General features: G+C 45.4%; 1 protein-coding gene across 2 annotated transcripts in view; it reads left to right on the top strand.

Annotated features, from left to right (window-relative positions):
• Window positions 1-21875, top strand: part of TRIQK (triple QxxK/R motif containing) — an 80921-nt gene that overhangs the window by 32458 nt on the left and 26588 nt on the right. For both annotated transcript variants that reach the window (XM_054986075.1, XM_054986076.1), the window contains exons 2-3: window positions 1968-2086; window positions 2182-2255. In XM_054986075.1, coding sequence (XP_054842050.1) covers window positions 2195-2255 — 61 coding nt within the window. In that variant the 5' untranslated portion in view covers window positions 1968-2086; window positions 2182-2194. The remainder of the gene's footprint in view (window positions 1-1967; window positions 2087-2181; window positions 2256-21875) is intronic.

The following is a 21875-nucleotide window of genomic DNA, read 5'->3' as shown; positions in this document are numbered from 1 at the left end:
ATGATGTTTTCTACAAAAAACATTTCTGAGCTGAATTCATAAATAATGAATATATTTTTTTATTAATCCATATTTTAGTTTAACTTGAGCTCATAGCAAGTTACTTCCTCAGGGAATGCAGACTTCTTTACAACGGAAGGTGATGAGCCACAGCCCCCTGGGAATTAAATTGTGAAAACAATCTTGGTTTCATACATGCTAATATAGATCTGTTATTCCCTTTCCACATCTATCGCAAGACGTTTTAAATTGTGGCTGATCTTTTATGCAAATAGCTGTCTTATTAGACATTGCGGCTGTATGTGCTAATGTCTCTGTGGGTTTCTTGGGAGTTTACTATCTAACCATCAAAGCAGTTGAAGTGAATGATGATTACTGCACCGCTTTGAAGAACAAAGAGAAGTCACAGCAATTTTAGGGGTCCTGGTTGCTGCAAAATCAGTGACAGCTTGAACCACACAGACATCCAGGAGGGTCTCTGTGGCTTGTAATAATTAGGCCAAACTTTTTTAAAAAGTGAAACGTTTTCCCCTCACTATATTTTATTATTTGTTGGCAGTTACAGATAGTGCAAGGCTCTATTTTGCTGACAGTTTGTTGCAAAATGTTACAAGGCTATTGAAATTGCAAAAGGCAAATAAAAGAAATAGTTTATCCAATAAAATGAATAGGAAGCCATGAAATTGCTGTTGGGTGTAAAAAGTTTACATCATTTGCTTTGTTAGGTTAAATAGTGACTTCAAATATTGTTCCTCTAGCTCTGGCATAAACACTATGTGAAAACCAGCTTCCTTTTTTCTTGTCTGAAATATGATGAAATTAAAGATGGGAAAGACAAGGCTTATAAAGACAGCTAGTATTGTTCTCATTGTATTATTTTTATGAGTATGCTCTTATCTATGGTCCAAAGCTATGTACCATGTATACCAATTTAGCGGTCATGAGTTCCCAGAAAAATCCTGGCAATTGTAATGTGATAAGGATGCTAACAGTTCTTTGCTAGAGATCCATAGTCTTCTAAACCTCACAGAATAATTCCCAGGTTTTCTGGAGAAGAGATGATTTTAAAAACAGTTTCCACTTGTAGTGTAGATCAGACTTCCATGTGTGCATTTGCAAAGTTAAAGAATAAACCCAAGAGTTTGTAGCTGCCACCGAATCTATGTGATGTAGGATTATGAAGCATTTTTGCTAGATGGCCCAGTCTAGCCTGATCTCATAAGATCTTAGAATCTTATCAGGATCAGCCCTGTTTTCTACTTGGATGGGAGGTCTCCAGGGTCATTACACAGAGGTAGGCAATGGCAAATCAGCTATGAATGTCTCTTGCCTTGAAAACCCTACAGGGTCACCATAATTCACCTACAACTTGATGGCACTTTCCACTACCATGAAGCATTTTCACTTTAGAACAATTTTAGTACGTTTGCAAATGGTAGATACCTGTGAGGAGGGGAGGTCTATTTCATTTGACTTTAAAGATCCTATACAATACTTTGATCAATATCAGTGTAGAAACAGCATCATCATCTTGGAATCCTGTAAGGTTCTAAGGTGCTCACAGAGTTAGACTGGCACAGCTAAAGCACAAGAAGATTGCAGAAATGACCATCTTGAATAGTTTCTGGAGTACAAGGTACTCAAATGGGCGAACACTCATGGCCAGACATCCTTAAGCCTGGGGAATCATATAAAAGATTAATAAAATATATAATATATGAAATCAAGGTGATTTACTTGTAGTTTGGCAAATTACCCAAAAGAAGTCAGATCCATTGTGCTACATATGTTGACCAGGAATGTGCATTCAGAAGTTAACTAATTTAAATCTGAACCAAATCCCCTCTATTTTGTTAAAATATCTTTAGTAGAAGTTACGTGTGTAAAAATAAAATGGCATTTGGTATTTGGAAATATTTGGATATTTATAGTTATTATTCTGGCATATTGCTGTCTATTTTTCACAGTTCTGTTCATCAAGGGCAGCAGAAGAGGCAACAAGAAGGGAATATCATTCAGCAGATAATCTAAGTGACCAGAGCAACGTCCAACCAGCTGCTAATTTTGAGCCTCATTTGGCTGAAAAGTAGGTTAAAATCATAAATAAATAAATGTATTTTTATGGTGTTCATCTCTGTAATTTATTACTTTTTAGAACCTTTTCATTTTTATTTCTTACAGAGAACACAGCAAAATGGGTAGAAAAGATGCTTCTGCTGCAAGAAGTCCTGTAGATCAGTACAGAAAACAAATAGGTAAAATGAACTTTGTATATGCCAATATGACTAACAGCAGGATCCTAAGAGTTACTCCAGTTTAAGCCCATTTAGTTCAATAGGCTTGGACTTGAGTAACTCTTCTTAGGGTTGTACTGTTAGTTTCGCTTCCCTCCTGTTTAGTTATTGTGATTGTTATATATTCCTATAGAAAAAATACACTAAGCAAATTCACTACCTTTTACCAGTGTTGACAATGTTTTGAATTCTATCTCTCTTCATTGGTATAAATCCCTCTAATGTACTAAGATATTGGCTTATTTGAAGCTCTGCTGAACAATGTGGTTTGTTCACTTACAAATATGGTAGCTGCATGTAACACATCTAAGTTAAATTAAGCTTTGGTAAGAGTGGCTTAATGGAGTATGTGCATGTAGGCAGGGCTGGCGCACCCATTGAGGCCAGGTAGGCGGTGGCCTCAGGCGCGGGGTGCCGGAGGGAGCACCGGAGGAGACGCGGGGGGCGGGAGTGCATGCCACAAAGCAGCCACCACCTATCCCTCCCGACCCACGCTGCCGCCACCGCCAGCACAAGCCCCCGGCTGGGCGCAGCTGCCGCGGGCAGGCATCTGCGGCAGTGCAGGCAACCGAGCAGGAGAGCTCGGAGGCCGCCCGCCGCAGCGATCGGGCCGCCGCCGCCGCGCTCCCATAACGACGTCACGCATGACGTCATCACGCAGGCCAGTGCGTGCGTGCTTGTGCGTGCGTGGGGGGGGGGCCCCGGCCGGCCGCGAGCGCCACAAACCCTTGCACCACCCCTGCATGTAGGCAGAGTTAGGGCTTGTGACGAATTGTACATTGATAACCACTAAATTTTCCACATGGGCTAACATCTTGCAAAGGCTCTGAAAGCTGAAGTGCCTGACCAGGAGAGCCATATGGTGGAATTCCTTCAGGACTATACCATTTGAGACGGCATGTAGGGTGGTGATGGTTACACATTTGAACACTAGCATATAAAAATTCCCTGTGTGTCATTTCCTTCATGTAAGCAGTGAGGGAGATAGCTATACATAGGGTTTTGTGTCTCTGTTTAATATGAGAGAGTACTCAGACCCCTTCCTCTTCACCCACCCTCTGAAATGGTACAGCCCAACAAATGATGACCCATGTGATATTCCTGAGCTGCTTCACTATAGACCCAAACTGTGCCATCATTTGCTTAATCTACATTCCAGAGATAATTGAAATTTGGTACAGAACCAAACAGATTGCAGGCTGTTTCCTAATGGGCTGAATCTAGTGGATACTCAAGCAAGTGCTTTACCTCTACCTGTTGCAGAGACCAGCATCAAGAGCTAGCTGTTGTTCTTCTGTCCAAGTTTGTCCTTACTTAAGGCAGTAAAAATAAAAAAGAGATAAGAATGAATGTTCTTGTGATCCATCAGAAATAGGAAAGACTTCTAGACCAGGATGTATTTCACTCATACTTTTGCTTTACGTTTCCCATGTATGGGCTATAAAGTTCCTCTTTAATTTTCTAGCATGAAACTGAGAGTAATAGAGTCCTCACATAACTTTCTTTTATTTAGGGAGCTCATTTATAATAAGATCCAGGCTTTAGAACTAAATTTGGGACACATTCTATTACACTTTCTTCCTGGGTTTGTAGAGGAAGGGCTTTCTGGATGAGTTTTAAATTTAATGTAATACTTGCTCTATGGTGTTCACATATAATTTTTTTGTCTGATTACTAGGAATGAGCATACTACTATGGTTGGCAAATTTTTGCAAAGGGCCTGATTCCCCTCAGGGTTCACTTTGATGGACTTACGGGAGTCAAGCCCATAGTGAAGGAATGCTAAGGTTCTTTCCTAGATCTCGGCATTTCCTCAGTGAGAGCAAGTTTTTGGTCTCCAGGACTCTCTTATTTAAGGACCATTTAGAGTTTGAATTTGTAATAATAATAATTACATTTGATTTATATACCACCCTTCAGGACAACTTAATGCCCATTCAGAGCGGTTTACAAAGTATGTCATTATTATCCCCACAACAAAACACCCTGTGAGGTAGGTGGGGCTGAGAGAGCTCCTAGAAGCTGTGACCAACCCAAGGTCACCCAGCTGGCTACAAGTGGAGGAGTGGGGAATCAAACCCGGTAGAAGGCTCTCTTCAAATATCTGAAGTGTTATCAAATAGAAGATGTAGCAAATTTGTTTTCTCTTGATCCAGAGGGCACAGATAGCACAAATGGATGGAAATCTCAAGGAAGCAGATTTTAGCTAAATATAAGTGAAACTTCCTTACAGTAAGATGTGCTCTGCAGTGAAACAAACTGCCTTGAAATGTGGCAAACGTTCCTTTGGAGGTCTTCAAGCAGTGGCTGGATGACCATCAGGGTTGGACTAGATGGCCTGTAAGGTCCTTTCCAACTCTATCGCTGTATGACTGTATTGCTTCCGAGTATAGTAGTGCATTTCCAGTTTTTGCCTTTTGGCTTATAGCCGTTGTACCATATCAAAGGTTTCTCCATCAGAAGTACTTTCAGTGGGTTTGAAGAAGTACTTTCAATGGTCAGAGGTATGTGGAAACCCTTAATGTGTGTATGGATCAATGCATGGTACTTTGGCTCCATACATGATGCTCTGACATGTGGAGCATCATACAGAGACAAAATAAATTCAAATTGACATTCATAGGGCAAGAGTGTGGATTATAACAAGCATGAGTTCTAAACATACACTAAGAGGGAACTGAGAAATTCTCAGCAATTCCTCTTTCAGGTTTCACTCTACGTAATTTAGCACAAGTAGGATTAGAATATATTTATAATGCATATTGGGGGTGGGCTCTGTTCCCAAATTCAAGTTTGGCAGTTTCATTTTTTACATGATATGCTATGATGTTCCATTAATTGCTGCTCACACATTTGACACATACTAAATGATATCAAGGCATACATTGTAGGTTTTTCAGTTACCCTTGAGCTTAAAAAATTCATAAAGTGAACAAAGGTTTTTACTGTAAGGATTTTTTTATCAGGAAGCACAAATACATACTCTTCAGCTACTGAGAACATTTCTAGACAGCCGCGGCCTGTCTTAAGTCATTGGTTTAAAGAAGGAAGATCTCTTGGAATTCTTCATTGCAGCTGCTCCAGTTAAGCAGGTGTGTTATTTACTGGGGACTCTAATGAAGTACTATTATATATTTATTATTATTAATGTAAAGATCTTCTCTCCCTCCATGCATCCTCAAAAATAACTTCCACAAACAATGTAGGAATATTTGGGCTGTTGGCCCAGTAACAAAAATTAACATTTTATGATCTATTGGCTGCCAAGTATAAAAACTTCTGACTGTTTAACAATGTTAGCTTAAAATGAAATGCATATCTTTCAGGGATTTTTTCCTTTGCCATTTGAATTTAAAACAACTTGCATCTTGTAAAATGCCCAAGACAAGAAAGAGAAAAGAGGATCATAGGGATGTTTGATGAACAGGATATGGAAGAACTTGATCGTATCCACCAACCACAGCTATTTGCCTTTCAGTCTTCTATCACTGTTATAATGGAAGAAGTCGATGCTGCACAAACAGCAATCTCCCCAGATGGCTGGTGGGTGGTCAAACATTACACCTGGCAGGAGCTCCACCTCTTCACTGGAAGCAGTCATCTCCTCTAGAAACATTAGATAGTGAGGGATGTATGTATTCAGCTCCGAATTCAAATGATGGCATGATCCAGGATCCTGCGAACACATAGTATGTACACATGGAAAAATCTCCATAGGCTTAACAGACCCCCCCCCCCCACCTTAGTAGGAAGTTGTGTAATCAAGCAACATTCTGAGGTTTAGAGGGTAATATGGAAAGAGTGCTTAACACCCCATCTGGAGCCCTTTTGACACTTCTGTGTCTGGTTTATATGGTCATGAACTGGCATAGAAGAGCAAAAGGGCATGTCGTCTGCAAACCTGGGCAATTTCTCTCCATTTGAATATAGTCAAAATTCAGAGGTAGTGAAGCTGTGTGGAAGGAAAGTGATCGGTTTTAACTGTATTTCAGGCATGTGTTATTCTGGTTTATTTTAAAGAGGATAGATGCTATATCCATCACAGGCAACTGTACATTTCAAAAGAATGAAAGAATACCATCATGAATTAAACAGGTTGTTTCCTTTTGTTGAAGTGAATAGGAAATTCATGCTGAGTGACTGTGGTAGCTATTAACCTTTGTCATGCATCCCTTGAGCTCCCAGCACAAAACAGTAAAACTATCAGAGTGACACAGGTTAAAGAAGCAGAAATGTGCTTGTTTCCAACACAGCACTTTTTAACAGTACTGTATTTTTTTAACCTGTCAAATAAATACCTGATTGTCACGCTGCTCTGTCTTAGAATCATATAACACTTATGAATCACTTTGAGTTAAAACCTGACTGTTGTCTCTTGGTAATATGTTACTTCCCCCATTGGCTAAAGCTGCCCAATCATAAATATTCTATCTGCTTGGAAGAAGGGCTAGTCGTGCAATGGTGGAAATCAGTGCAAATGCTGAGAGGAAGCAGAACATCCATTTGGCTGGGGTGTGTGCAGTGTCACAGGTGAGGGACAGTGGGGATTATTCCTGCAGAAGGCTGAAAAGATATAGTTGAAAGCGGAGGATTAATGGATAGTGGGGGACATTAAGAGGCAGGAGTATGTAAACTTCAAAGAAGGCTTACAGAGTACAGACTAGGGGCATGTATAGTGGGGAAATGAGTCAAAAATAAATACAGAACTCACTGGTTCAGCTCATTAAAGCAGCTTCTGGACTGCTGAACCAAATCTAGGAAACTACATTGTAATGAGTCCCTTCCACCAAAAAGTTTGTGTTTCATTTTGGTTTGTACCTTCCAGCAGCAAGCAGGCACTGGGCTTGCCTGGCAGGGCAGCAGCTTGTTCCCCTGAACAATGCCAGTCAGATCCCAAAGGGAGAGAGACCGTACATTATTAATTAATTAATGTTGGTGGGAAGGGGGAATGAGACCAACGTGCATGAGTGTATCTCCTCATCCCCACCCCATAGCTACCTGAGAAATTGCATTCTCTGCCTCCCTGCCAGTCAGGTCATCGCAAGGGGAGACCCCTTCTCTTTCCTCTTATCAGCTTTGGAAACACTTGGAAGGGAGACTTCAATCATAGTTTGCAATTTGCAAGACACTTCCCTGAGAGTAAGCATTATTGAATAACATGGGACTTACATCTGAGTAGACCTGTTTAGGATTGCTTCCATAGTCTTTCTCTTTTTCTGAGTCAGTTGGCAAACGTGTAACTCCTCTCTTTCAAAAACAATCCTGCCTGCCTGCCCCCACAGCAAAAGAAAAACTTAGATCTGTTTGGGTAGTGGGGCAGGGTGGGGGAGGAATTCAACCAATTATTCTGTCTGCTTGCCTGCCTGAGCTTGGGTAATGGACAAGATTGGCAGCGAGAATGCCCCGTTTTGCAGCAGAATGCTGAGCATTCACAAAGAAACATGAGACCAACAGGCAACAGCAGAATGCAAAGCTAATAAATGCATCTCCTCACCCCCATAGCTACCTGAGAAACAGCAGTGGGGGGAGGATTCAGCCAATCATTCTGTCTGCTTGCCTGCCTGCACTTGGGTGATGGAGAGGCTTGGCAGCAAAAATGCCCCATTTTGCAGCAGAACTCTGAGCATCAAAAGAAAGGATTTGGATTTGCCTCTCATAGTTGGAGTACTCTTCTACTTGCTGCTGCTCCACCCACAGACACTCACCTTCTATGAGTCCATTGCTATGTATATGTGTTATTGTGCTTGAGGAAGAACCCAGTGGATCAATGGTTTAGACTAGAAGGTGGATTAATGGTTGATGTTGATTTTGACTAAGCATGAAAACAGCTGCCCCAGAGCCTGGTTGCCCCACCCTCTGTGCATGGGCATTTGCGCATGTGCAGGCAACAAGTGCACAACAGACTGAAACTCATGAATAGAGATGGGCACGATCCAAAATAAATTGCCGATCCAGCTGATCATGGATCGGCGCCGGTGACGATCCCAACTAAACGATCCACACCGATTATCTCCTGTTCCCGATCCGTGGATCGTGGAGACCAAAGCAGGGCGTGCTGCTATTCCCAGCTATGTGGGAAGGTGGGTGTTGGCGGCGGCCACCGGGCCCGGCGGGCACGGGGAGATGGCGACGAGCCGCCTCCCCTCGGGGCAGGGGTCTGGCTGCTCGCTGGTGGCACCCCCCATGTGCCCGCCCGCCAGGCCAAAAAGGAGCACGCTGGCGAGAAAATAACAGTGATGCCAGCGGCATCTGTGTTTGTGTTTGGCTGTCAGAGCTTCCTATCAGGGTTTGCAGGGATGAGATTGGAGTGCCCATGGCTACAGAACACCCCCTCCCCCCTCCCTCCCTTGGATGTCTTCTCCCAACTGGTGACTGCTTTGCTGCTCCATGGTTGGAAGGAAGCCCTGCTGATCAAGGAAAGCTGGGCTTTCATTCGGGTTTCCAGGGCGACAGAAGGAGGGGAAACACAGCTCAGGCATTCTCCTGGCTCCATTGCCCTGGGAATAGATTACTGGCGCCTGAGTATCTGGCTTCCCGATCCGAGCACGATCCAGCCCCGATCCAGCCCCCTCCCAATCGCTGGATCGTTGGCCGTGGCCAATTACGATTCGCTGAGTCACGATCGCGCGATCGCCATTATCGTGGGGTTTTTTGGATCGTAATGTGGATCGTGCCCATCTCTGCTTATGAAAACAAAGAAACCCAAATGGATCAGTTCCAAGCCAGTACTGGAACAAACTAGTAATGAAACAGAATTATCTGGAAGCCCCCAGAATCAAAACTGAAATGGAAACTTTCTTGTTGCACACCCCTAGTACAGACAGCTGGGACTGTGTGGTGTTGTTTGGAAGTGATAGCAAGAATTATGACTTCACAGTTAGATGCAGTTAGATGTGCAGTTAGATGCAGTTAGATGTGGTAAATTTATAAGGGATCACCCTGTGATTCTGTGGTGCCTGAATCTATCCTTAGAAACCAGTTGCACTTAGAAAATAGTTACATTACTCTTTTGTAATAATGGAAATTTTCAGGCAGGCTTTTCAGATGCCTTGAATAAGACACTATTCATCTGAGCATGAAAAGATTCCATCTTTTCCCTAGTATGGCTATTATAGCCATGCGCTCGTTCTCTATTTATTTATTTATCTGAAAAATGTATATGCTGCCTCTCCAGAGACCCACTCAAGGCAGCCCACAAATAAAACAAAACAATAAAATCATTAAAAAGTATAAAATTAATCATAGTCAGCCATACAACAAGACAGGAAATAAAACTGTAGGCTCTGGTATATCTTAGGAATGATCTTGAGTCTGATTAAGGAGTGAATGCTTGTAAGATCTCAGAAGCTAAGCAGGGTTGGCCTTGGTTAGTAATTGGATGGGAGACCTCAATCGAAGACCAGGGCTGCAAAGGCAGGCAATGGCAAATCACCTTTGTTAGTCTCTTGCCATGAAAACACCAGCAAGGGTTTCCATAAGTCAGCTATGACTTGAAGGCACTCATCACTAGGGGTGTGCAAGCCAAAAAATTTCGGCTAAAGCCGAAAGCCGAAAGAAGAATCTCTTTCGAATAAGCCGAAAGCCGAAACGGCCAGCCGTTTCGGCTTTCGGCTTTCGGCTTTCTTTCGGCTTTCTTTCGGCTTTCGGCTTTCGGCTTTTTCAATGGGAAAATGCCTCCGTCTTCCCGGACGTCTGGGGGAGGCATTTTCCCACCGAATCAGCCCAACATTGGTGGGGACCTTCCTCTAACCCCTCTCTAAAAAAAACCCAAGTTTCAGACCGATTGAACTTTGGGGGGCCAGGTTATGGCCCCCCAAAGCAGGTCCCCCTATCCTCCCATAAGAAAGCGAAGGAGCAGCATATTGTTAGCATGCTGCTGCTCATCTTCTTCATTATTTCCTATGGGGAAAAAAAGAAGAAGCAGGCTTCCTTTGCCAGGGGTGGCATTTTGCATGCAAAATGCCCCCTTACCCTCAGGGGCCCTTCTCCCACCCTTCCTCCCACCCCCCACCAAGGCTCAGACTGCTCCCACTTGGGGGGGCCATTTCATGGCCTCCCCAAGTAGGTGCTCTAATCTCTACCACTGACAGCTGGGGGAGGCTTGTCTTGCCAGGGGTGGCATTTTGCATGCAAAATGCCCCCCAACCCTCTGGGGACCTTCTCTCACCCCTCCTCCCTCCCCCCACCAAGGCTCAGCCTGCTCCCACTTGGGGGGGCCATTTCATGGCCTCCCCAAGTAGGTCCTCTCAGCCCCTAAAGTCCACCCCTTACAGCCCCACACAAACCCAATTCCCCCCCAGCTGCCACACACAGACCCAAATCCCCACATTAGCCCCTCACAGACCCAAATCCACCCCCACCTGTCCCACACCCATAACCCCAGGAACAGGCTGCCAAAGGCCAGCCCTCTCCCTTTGTTCCCTATGCTGGGAACTTCTAAACTCTCTTTCCCTGGGCAATTCTGCACAGCCCAGGGGTGCCACAATGGTGGGCACACTTCTGAGTGCCAGCTGGTCCCTGTGAAAGAGCACCTGAACCACAGACACCCTCCCTCAAATTCCTCCACCACCTACAGAGATGGCTGGCCAGCCAGCCCCATTGTTCCCTATGATGGGAACCAACTGCACAACAAAGAATAAAACACGAACAACACAGGTTACACAGCAGGGGGGCACACCAAAGGGCATGGCAGCAGTATCTTACACAAAAATAACACAACTCACTTAACATCAGAGAATCACCCCAAAATATTGCTGTCAAAAGCACTTTATTTCCTTAACTGCTTTAGGTTACACAGTAGGAAGGCACAACAGGGCATGAAAGCAGTGTACTACATAAAAATAACACAACTCACTTCACATTAGAGAATCACACAAACACAACAGCTGTCAAAAACGGTGAAGTGGGTTGTATTATTTTGTGTAGTACACTTCTGTCATGCCCTTTGGTGCGCTCCCCTGCTGTGTATCCTAAAGCTGTTCAAGAAATAAAGTGTTTTTGACAGGAATTGTGCTTTTGTGATTCTCTGATGTTAAGTGAGTTGTATTATTTTTGTGTAAGATACTGCTGCCATGCCCTTTGGTGTGCCCCCCTGCTGTGTAACCTAAAGCTGTTCAAGAAATAAAGTGTTTTTGACAGGAATCGTGTTTTGTGATTCTCTGATGTTAAGTGAGTTGTGTTAATTTTTCTGTGTGGGGGACTGCTGGTGTAATGTGTCATAATGCTTTGCCTACTTGTACTTTGAAAGGGAGAAAATAATTTTTAAAAAACTTTATTTTGTGTTGTTCGTGTTTTATTCTTTGTTGTGCAGTTGGTTCCCATCATAGGGAACAATGGGGCTGGCTGGCCAGCCATCTCTGTAGGTGGTGGGGGAATTTGAGGGAGGGTGTCTGTGGTTCAGGTGCTCTTTCACAGGGACCAGCTGGCACTCAGAAGTGTGCCCACCATTGTGGCACCCCTGGGCTGTGCAGAATTGCCCAGGGAAAGAGAGTTTAGAAGTTCCCAGCATAGGAAACAAAGGGAGAGGGCTGGCCTTTGGCAGCCTGTTCCTGGGGTTATGGGTGTGGGACAGGTGGGGGTGGATTTGGGTCTGTGAGGGGCTAATGTGGGGATTTGGGTCTGTGTGTGGCAGCTGGGGGGGAATTGGGTTTGTGTGGGGCTGTAAGGGGTGGACTTTAGGGGCTGAGAGGACCTACTTGGGGAGGCCATGAAATGGCCCCCCCAAGTGGGAGCAGGCTGAGCCTTGGTGGGGGGAGGGAGGAGGGGTGAGAGAAGGTCCCCAGAGGGTTGGGGGGCATTTTGCATGCAAAATGCCACCCCTGGCAAGACAAGCCTCCCCCAGCTGTCAGTGGTAGAGATTAGAGCACCTACTTGGGGAGGCCATGAAATGGCCCCCCCAAGTGGGAGCAGTCTGAGCCTTGGTGGGGGGTGGGAGGAAGGGTGGGAGAAGGGCCCCTGAGGGTAAGGGGGCATTTTGCATGCATGCAAAATGCCACCCCTGGCAAAGGAAGCCTGCTTCTTCTTTTTTTCCCCATAGGAAATAATGAAGAAGATGAGCAGCAGCATGCTAACAATATGCTGCTCCTTCGCTTTCTTATGGGAGGATAGGGGGACCTGCTTTGGGGGGCCATAACTTGGCCCCCCAAAGTTCAATCGGTCTGAAACTTCGGGGTTTTTTAGAGAGGGGTTAGAGGAAGGTCTCCACCAATTTTGGGCTGATTCGGTGGGAAAATGCCTCCCCCAGACGTCCGGGAAGACGGAGGCATTTTCCCATTGAAAAGCCGAAAGAAGCCGAAACGTTTCGGCTTTTTTTCTTTCGGCTAGCCGAAACGTTTCGGCTTTCTCTGAAACGTTTCGGCTAACCCGAAAGAAGCCGAAACACTTTTGTTTCGGCTTTCTTTCGGCATTCAGAAAGCCGAAACGCACTCATCACCACCAAGGAATGAATGAAGAGAGTTTATTCAGGGACTACAGCTTTAACAGAAAGCAGAGAAATAGTACTAATTATTATATATTGACATTAACAGTTCTTTATTATAATAACATCTTTATTGGAGGCTGGAAGCAGACAGACAAAAGACTCAGGCATAACAGCAACTAATTTATACTTGTAGAAACCACACCCACTTTTAACAACAACCAATACAATGTAAGCAGCTAGCATCCTTCCTTTGCATGAACTATGTACAAGTATGTATTTTGCAGCACAGCGATTGGAGTATAAGGCAACAGTTCTGATTGGCCGTGCTCGCACCAAACACCAATAGCTTTGTAGGCCTCAGGAGCCTTTGTTCTACTCAAGCAATATATAACACCCCTCCCCCTAAAGTTCGGGCTACCCTATCACAAACGAAGTCTCTGAGATATGCCAGGGGATGGCAAGCCCTCTGAGACCTACACTACCCTTCTGCTATAGATGGTCCTCTGAGGGGTGGCTCGACATTGACAACGGCCTCTGCCCCGCTAGGAGAAGTGGAGGAGTTTCCGAGACTCGATTGAATTGCTGAACAGCTTGGTGCTGCTGGACTACCTCCACTCTGCTCGGTCTCCACCGCAGATTCAGCCCTTGTGTCAGCAGTGCAGGGTGAATAGTCTCTGTCCAGTCCCTGCGCCCACTCTGACCAGCGTTGCCATAGTTGATCGGTGTGTCTCCGGAGTATTCTGCTGGTGGCATTGGCCACCTCGTAGGAGATCGGCCCAGTTGCCCTGAGCACCAAAGCCGGAACCCAGAGTGGCCCATCCCTGTAGTTTCTGGTGTAGTCGCCCTGCTGGAACTTCCTGGGCATTCCCAAAACCTCCAGCTCCCTCCAGGCATCCAAATCTTAGTCTGGGTTGAGCTGATCGAGCAGGGTTGTTAGCCATTGCCCCATCAAGAGTGTTACCAGAACTGCTATTTTAATGGGGGAATTAGCTTGCAGTCTGGATTTGAATTAGTGCGGATCTTAACCAGCTATACCAGAGTCCTTCTTTCAGATCACTCGTGCAATAAAGAGGCGAGAGTAGTAAAGATAAAACGTGTTTTACTAATAGTGTTGCATATGCCTAAAATGACACACACAAACAAGGTACATACAAAGAACTAGGAAATAAAGAGTTGGAAAAATAGAGCCGGTTGCATTAGCAGGAGAGCCCACTTGAGATCGATGGAACTGGGTATACTCACCTGGTCACGGCGTGGAAGAAAGATGTAGCAGTGAAGCGTGGTGGTATCTAATGCCTGCGCTAGACCCGTAGAGAGAGAGGCAGCGGAGGTTCAGGATAGGAATGGCACGCACACCTCATGGCCGGGGAGGCCGGCTTAAATACCCTGGGGCAGGTGCCTTTCACTGTGGTTCTCAAAAGGGGAACAAAGGCTTAATGGCTCTACAACTACCCTTGATGGGCCATTTTAGTGTCTGATTGTAAGACTGACACCTTGGGAAGAGGGGACAAAGGAGGGGAAGGGAGTTCCGGGCGGGTTGATTGGATCAGCCAGGAAGCTGGCATTGTCTTGATGGCATCAGCTCTGGAATGCTGTGGCTGCATTGAGATGCATCCATTAGCTGTTCCAGACAGTCGGCACTTAGCTTCCATTCCGGGGCGGCTTCCGAGATATGCAGAGCAGGACGAGGTCGGCCGCTGTGGACGTGACCGGCTCGCTTTCACGAAATGGCAAACTGATCTCCATATCAGAAGCTTCTGTTTGCATCTACTCCTCCCTCCCTTCTCCACCTATATATCTGACCAGTTTCTTCTTGCCCTCCATGCATCTGATGAAGAGAACTGTGATTCTCGAAAGCTTGTCTGAGGAAAGAAACTCCTTGACTGCAGAGAGTGCCTGGTCATGCTTGCGACCCCAGACCCAGGTTACATTTTTCTCTAGCAGTCGATGCAATGGCTCAGCCAGTGCTTCCTTGTGCAGCAGGAAGGAATGGTAAAAGTTCAGGAGCCCGAGAAATGATTGAAGTTCTTTCATGGAGTGAGATGTTGGTGCACTGCGGATGGCCTGCAATTTGCTGACTGTAGGGTGGATGCCATCGGCGTTAATCAGGAATCCCAGGGATTCTACATGAGACACGCCAAACTGCCACTTCTCCTTCTTAACCTTGAGTCTGGCGTCCTGGAGGTGACATAGTACCTGTCGCAGACGGCCAGCGAGTTCTGTAAAGGAAGTTCCTGTGATCAGGAGGTCATCAACGTATGGAATGACACCGGGGATGCCTTTGAGCAGTCCCTCCATAAGTCCTTGAAAAATTCCAGGTACCACATTGACCCTGAACTGGAGCCACTTCACCTTGAATGCGTATCGATGTGTCACAATGGTCTGTGCTTCCGCGGTGGCTTCGTCTACTGGAAGCAGCTGGCATGCTTGTGCGAGGTCAATCTTTGCAAAGATCTTGACCCCTGCTAGCAGTACCAGGAGGTGACTCACTACCAGCACCGGATAAGCATGCTGTTGCAGTGCCTTATTTAGGGTGCACTTAGAGTCCACGCAGATCCGTACTGCCCCATTGGCCTTGATGGGTGTGACAGTGGGAGTCTCCCAATGGGCGTGTGACACATGCTCAAGGACCCCTTGTACAACCAGCTGGTCCAGCTCCTTGTCAACGCGTGGCTTGAGAGCGAAGGGAATACATCGAGTTTTTAAATGGCCCAGCTGTGCTGTAGGGTCCACGTCGAAGGATACCGGTGGTCCGGTGTACTGACCCAAGGAGCTGTTGAATATGGATGGAAATTCAGAACAGACAGCCTCGATGTCTGATTGGTTGATTTGTTGGACACCAGTGATGTGGATTCCCAACATCTCAAACCAGTTGAGCCCCAGCAAACTTGTGCGGTGCCCCTCGATGACGACCAAGAGGAGCGGGCCATGAAAGTCCTGACTTTGAACTTGCCGACACCTGTCGCTGGAACCCGACGAACCTGCAAGTCCATCAAGTGTATGTCGCATGGCTCAAGCTGTTGGTCTCTTTTCTTGGGACACACTGGGTGGAAGGTGTCCATTGAGATGATTGAGAATGCCAAGTTGGTATCAACTTCCATCTTACACGACGCTCCTTCGATGCACACTGTTACCCTGATCTTCTCTCTGGTGCGTATTTGGGTGTTCAGGACTGTTTGGGTGTATGGCTGGAGCGCTGGGTAATGGAGGGGCATTGTCTACCTGCCTTCTCGGCAAGCCCGGCATTCGGCATTGTGGAATTTGCAGGACTTTTGGTCATGGCTTCCTCCACAGCTGGCACAGGGCAACCCATTAGTGCACTGCAGTTCAGTTTGCTTGGACTTTACCTCTTGAGTCCTATGAACCTCATCATCGTCCTCTGAATCACTCTTGATGCTCTCATGATGAACCGGTTCCGCCTTTTTTGCTAGAGGAGGATTCTGAGACTGGCGCACCTCTCTTGTCGACTGGTCAGCTGCTTCTCCTGCTAGTGCCTCCTCGAGGGCTCTAGTCTCTAGGCCAGTGAAGTTGCATTGTCATGCTGGTTGCCGGAGAGCTGTAACAAAAATTGTCACCGACTCGCCCTGGGCTTGGTCCCGCTTGTAGAAAGCGTGCCAGCTGGCAATCTCTGACGGCTGTGGTGAGAAGTGGTCTTGGAGCTGGTCTTTGATGGCATTGAATGCTGTAGCTTGGAGCTGAGCTGGCGCCATGAGTGCCCGGGCTATGTCAAAAGTGGAACGCCCACAGACGCTGAAGAAGGTTGCTCTCTGCAGGTCCACAACAGTGACCTTGTTCACCTCCAGGTAGAACTTGAACCTCGCAATATATGACTCCCAGTCCTTGGAGGTTGAGTCAAAAGCTTCAAAATGGTCCTTGGTGGCCAAGATTCACTGTCATTGAATTGTGACAGGGCAGCTGTGTATTAGCTCTGGGTTGGCCGAGGCGACAGTTCCCCAGCAACAGGAGTGATTTCGCTCTCGGTGTCGCGGGGCTGTCTACCTGCCTTCTAATCCCATCCTCATCGCCAGTATTATATATTGAAATTAATAGCTCTTTATTATAATAACTTCTTTATTGAAAGCTGGAAGCAGACAGACAAAAGTCTCAGGCACAACAGTAACCAATTTATACTTGTAGAAACCACACCCACTTTTAACAACAACCAGTACAATGTAAGCAGCTAGAATTCATTTGCATGAACTATATACAAGTATCTATTTTGCAGCACAGCGATTGGAGTATAAAGCAACAGTTCTGATTGGCCATGCTGGCAGCAAACACCAATAGCTTTGTAGGCCTCAGGAGCCTTTGTTCTACTCAAGCAATACATAACACTAACTACCTTACTAAACTGGGAGAGAGGAACTTCTGGGAAGAAGCCGGAAGTAGCCTAAGAATACCAATCTGGAGACATGCAAGAAGGTCAGAAGAGAGGAGGAAAGAAAGATCCCATTCTGCCATCTAAGTGTCAGATTTGCTGCCCCTTGCAGGTATTCTGTGTCTTCTGCCTTCTCTGTACACAAATAAAAACAGCACAAAACAACAGCCTAAAAAGATATTCAAACTCAGATATCAGGCTATAAGTAGACCATAAAACTAGTTTTAAAAGATGGTAACCCTTAGTTAGAAGCCTGGGTAAAAAGAAGTATTTGGGGCTGGTGCCAATTGATGTTCAAGAAAATGTTCAAGGGGACAGAGATTCCAAAGGTGAAGTTAAAAAAAAAAGCCTCATCTCTTGTCATCGCCCACTGCATCTCTGCACAGAGAGGAGGGCTAGCAGAAGAGGATCCTAACTTGTCATATGCAGCATTCATGCATTTAGCTGAATTTGTGTTGGCTTCTGATACTTTGCAAACAATTTTTTTTGTGGGCTTTGTATATGCACCATGTGATGGGCTGCATTGGATTCCAGAAAGTGAAATCATTATGCATTTGTCTATAAATATTTAATACTAATTTTTTATAAATGAGAAATTGATTGTGAAGTCCGGAAATGCAAGAGTCAATTTGAAAGGGATACTTTTGCAATTGTTTTCCACAGTAGTAGTAAATGTAATTTATGAAGCTTTTTATAACATCCCATCAGGGAGATTGTCCTTATATTATGATATTGAACCAATAATTACACTTAATAGTTTTTCATATATGTAGCACCTTAGATTACTTGGCTGTTTGATTTCTTGGTTACGTTATAGAAAATGGACAGTTAGTTCAACCTGTTTGAATTTCAGTTCGGTCAACCATTGCCTTTATGAAAAGGAATTTGATTCACAGTGTCAGTTGGGTTTGGAAACTGGACATTGAAAATTAAATGAACAAGTATATCAGAAGTACTTTCCACGAATTGTGATTAGCTTGGAGAGGCCACATTGTCCTTATGGAACTTAATTGGTCATTATCTCTTAGTCCTAACAGCCAAAGAGGAGCACTTGCTACTTCTCCTAGAGTCCAATCCACAGTCCTCCAAATTTACCCATCAAAACATCATGAGGAACCTTGTCAAATACTGAAATCCAGATAAACTACATCAAGAGCATTCTTAGGATCCAGTAAGCCTGTACTTGTTCATAGAAGGAGATGAGATTGGTTTTGTCCCCTACAGGGGACAAATTCATGTTGACTTCTTCCTATCAACATGTTGTCTATCGGATACTTGCAGATTGATGCCTTTAAAATTTGCTACAGTATCTTCTCCAGGACTGGCCTGTAGTTCCTTGGATCGTCCTTTTCCCCATTTCTTGAAGACTGGGATAACGTTTGCCTTCCTCCAGTCTTCTGGCACATGACCTGGCCTCCAAGAGGCCTGGAAGATGATTGACAAATGGTATGCAAGCTCTTTTGAAAGTTCTTTAAACACACTCAAGAGCATCCTGTCTGGCCCAGGTGATTTGTACACATCCAGTGCAGCTAGGTACTAGCTAGAGGCTGGATTAGTTTCACTGAAAACCTGGTATTGGTTCTATGCCATTTGCCTATGGATCAAGATAAAACTATCCCTTTCAGAATTAACTCCTTTGATCCTCTTGGACAGTTTTTGTTCAAGCTGGGTCTCAACAATAGTACGTAAACTGTCACTACTGGGTTTTTCCAATACAACTCTTCTGCACCTTGATTACCAAGGAGCTAGAGTAATTATTAAATAGAGATTATGAGACACTTTAATGCCCTAGATATGTTTAGATATGTCATATATATGTTGGTTTAAATTCTGATGTTGGATCATAAGTAGACATGGGCACGATCCAAAAAATAATCCCGATTTAGCTGATTGTGATTCCGCAGCGGCGGCGAACCCAGGTACCCGAACCTCGCCGATCAAGTCCCATTTCCGATACAGAATCGGGAATCGGGAAGGCCGACGCGGGAGGGCGCCCCACCACCAACACTCCCCCAGACCAGAGTGACGAGGCACTAGAGTGTGTAATATTGTGTGAGCCCTCAGCCAAGGAGGTGTCCACTGAGCTTGGCCCCAGAGCTAGACGGCAGCCCTGGAAGCAGAGAGAGAGAATAGGAATAGAGCCCAACCCCAGCTGCAACACTCTCCCCCAGACCTGAGCCCTCAGCCGAGGTGCCCACCGAGCTTGGCCCCAGAGCTAGGCAGCAGCCCTGGAACCAGAGGAGATAGCTCCCTATTCCCTAATTCCCTATCTGCTGAAGCCCAAAGCTAAAGCTCCCTCCCTCTCTCTCTCTTGCGCTTTCTCTCTCCAAAAGCGGCAAGCGAGAGCTCGCCTCTGTCCCACTCCACCCGCGAGTGGAAAGTGAAACTTTGTTGCGCAGCACATGGCTGTTTATAAAGCCTGGGTCTGCTCCGCAGGAGGGCTGTGTTTGGCCGTAAGAGCTGCCTCTCAGGCTTTGCAGGGATGAGATTTGAGTGCCCATGGCTAAAGAAGAACACCCCTCCCCCCACCCTCCCCTCTCTTCTCCCAAATGGACGAGACGGGCGCGTGCTTTTCTGGCTGCTCCGTGGTTGGAAGGAAGGCCTGCTGATCAAGGAAAGCTGGGCTTCCATTCGCGTTTCCAGGGCGACAGAAGGAGGGCAAACAGCTCCGGCATTCCCCAGGCTCCGTTTCCACGGGGCTCCGTTCCCTCGGGAACAGATGGCTGGCGCCAGACTGTCTGCAGACTGCAATCCCGAACGTAAACCGATCGATCCGATCGAGACCCGATAGAGCACCCCACCCGAGCGCTGAACTGGGAGCCGTGGACGGAACCGATCAGCCCGGTCCCGATGGCGCAAACGCCAAAATCGGGGCAATTTTCAGACCGTAATTCCGATCGTGCCCATGTCTGATCATAAGAATAAAACCTGACTTGTCTTGAATTAGATACAGCGTACTACAGAGCCCATTGAAAGACCTATGAAGTGGCAGTGATAGAGGAAGTGATAGAGGCAAAGAAACATTATTTTTCTGCAACCATTGCATCAGGTGGTTCATAACCATCACAACTGTTTAAGAGATCTCTACTCCTCCTGAATCCTAAATCTCAACAATAACTGTCTCGGGAATAAACTGTTAACTGTGGCATCTTTGCAAAGTTCTTTGCTTGCAAAATAGCGGAATTATGAGCTAATCTGGATATTGGTTGTAATCTAGGCAAGGTGGAAGAAATACTATATATACTGTCTGGTCTACCTTATACACTGTCTGGTCCACTTATGGACCATTTTGACACAGTTACACTGATTGATAGACAGGATCTTGGCATCTGTGAAGGCCATTATTTTTGCACTAGATAATTTCCCATCTTGGTTATTAAAATCATGTAAACAACTCACAAATGACCCCTTAATGTCTATCATAAATCAGCCACTAACTCAAGGTACCTTCCTCCAGCAACTCAAAGAAGCAGTTATCCACCTGTTACTTTTAAAAATTCCCTAGACAAAAATGATATGGTCAATTATTTTCTGGTCTCTAACCTGCCCTTTCTGGGCAAAGTGATTGAGAGGGCAGTAGCAGACCAACTACAGGTCTTCTTGAATAACTCTGGTATCCAATATCCTTTTCAGTTTGGTTTCAAGGCAGGCTATGGGACAGAAACAGCTCTAGTGGCATTACTGGGTGACATCCACTATGGTCTGTTGGCTGAAACTGAACCTAAAACTGTGATAATCTCCTGATGTTTCCTGAAACTGAAACCAGACAAAATGATGCTGGTTGGGAAGGACATTGAAGGACAATGTCTTGAAGGACATTGTGCTTCCCATTTTCAGAGGGGTTCAGCTGACCTTTGTAGACTCTGCTAAGAGCCTGGGAATTATATTGAACTCAGCTTTGTTGCTAGAGAAGCAGTTAATGCAGTTGCAAAAAACGCTTACCGCAAAATCAGTCTAGCCTGGAAAATGGACCCCTGCCTTGACATGGCTGGCCTGGCCACCTGGATCCATAAAGTGGTAACTTGACTACTGTAATGTGTTCCACATAAGTCTCCCTGGAAAGTCAACTTGGAGACTCCGCTTGGTGCAAAATGATGCAGCTTGCTTTTTATCTGGAGCCAGGATGAGCATGCATATTACTCCCATTTTGCAGTAACTCCATTGGCTGCCCATCTGTTACTGGGCTCAGTTCAAGGTTTTGGCTATCACATACAAAGCCCTTCGTGGCCTTGGCCCTTCATATCTGTGAGAGCACCTCTCTCCCTATGTTCTGCCATGACAGCTTTGCTCATCTGAACAGGGCTTTTTGCAAGTGCCACCATGGAGTTGGGCAAAATCAACAGCTGCCTATACCTGTCCATTCTCTGTAGTGGCCCCTCAGTTTATGGAATGGACTGTCGAAAGAGATCAGGAAAGCTCCCACTCTCCTGGACTTCTGCAAACTATGCAACACCAAATTATTCAGGAGGGCTTTCTTGCACAGATACTACTGCCATGTTGTAAGGAAATGGTTAAAGAAATGCATCAATAAAGGTATAGAGACTGTAAACTATATTATTGTACATTATCCGTTACTATGTTATGTCAAATTGCTTGTTTTATTTCAGCATTGTTTCAGCCGGGAATCAGATTTCAGATTGTTTTCAAATGGTTCTGTTATCTGTATCTTATTGTATTGTTTATTGAATGTCCCATCAGTTGGTTGTATTGCATTACACTGTGTAATCCACCTTGAGTCTCAATGAGACAGGTGGACTTTAAATAATGTAAATAAAAAATAATA

The sequence above is a fragment of the Eublepharis macularius genome, chromosome 7 (genome assembly GCF_028583425.1).
Source record: "Eublepharis macularius isolate TG4126 chromosome 7, MPM_Emac_v1.0, whole genome shotgun sequence".
NCBI lineage: Eukaryota > Metazoa > Chordata > Lepidosauria > Squamata > Eublepharidae > Eublepharis > Eublepharis macularius.
Note: the sequence above shows the minus strand (reverse complement) of the source record. Positions and strands in the feature narration are given on the sequence as shown.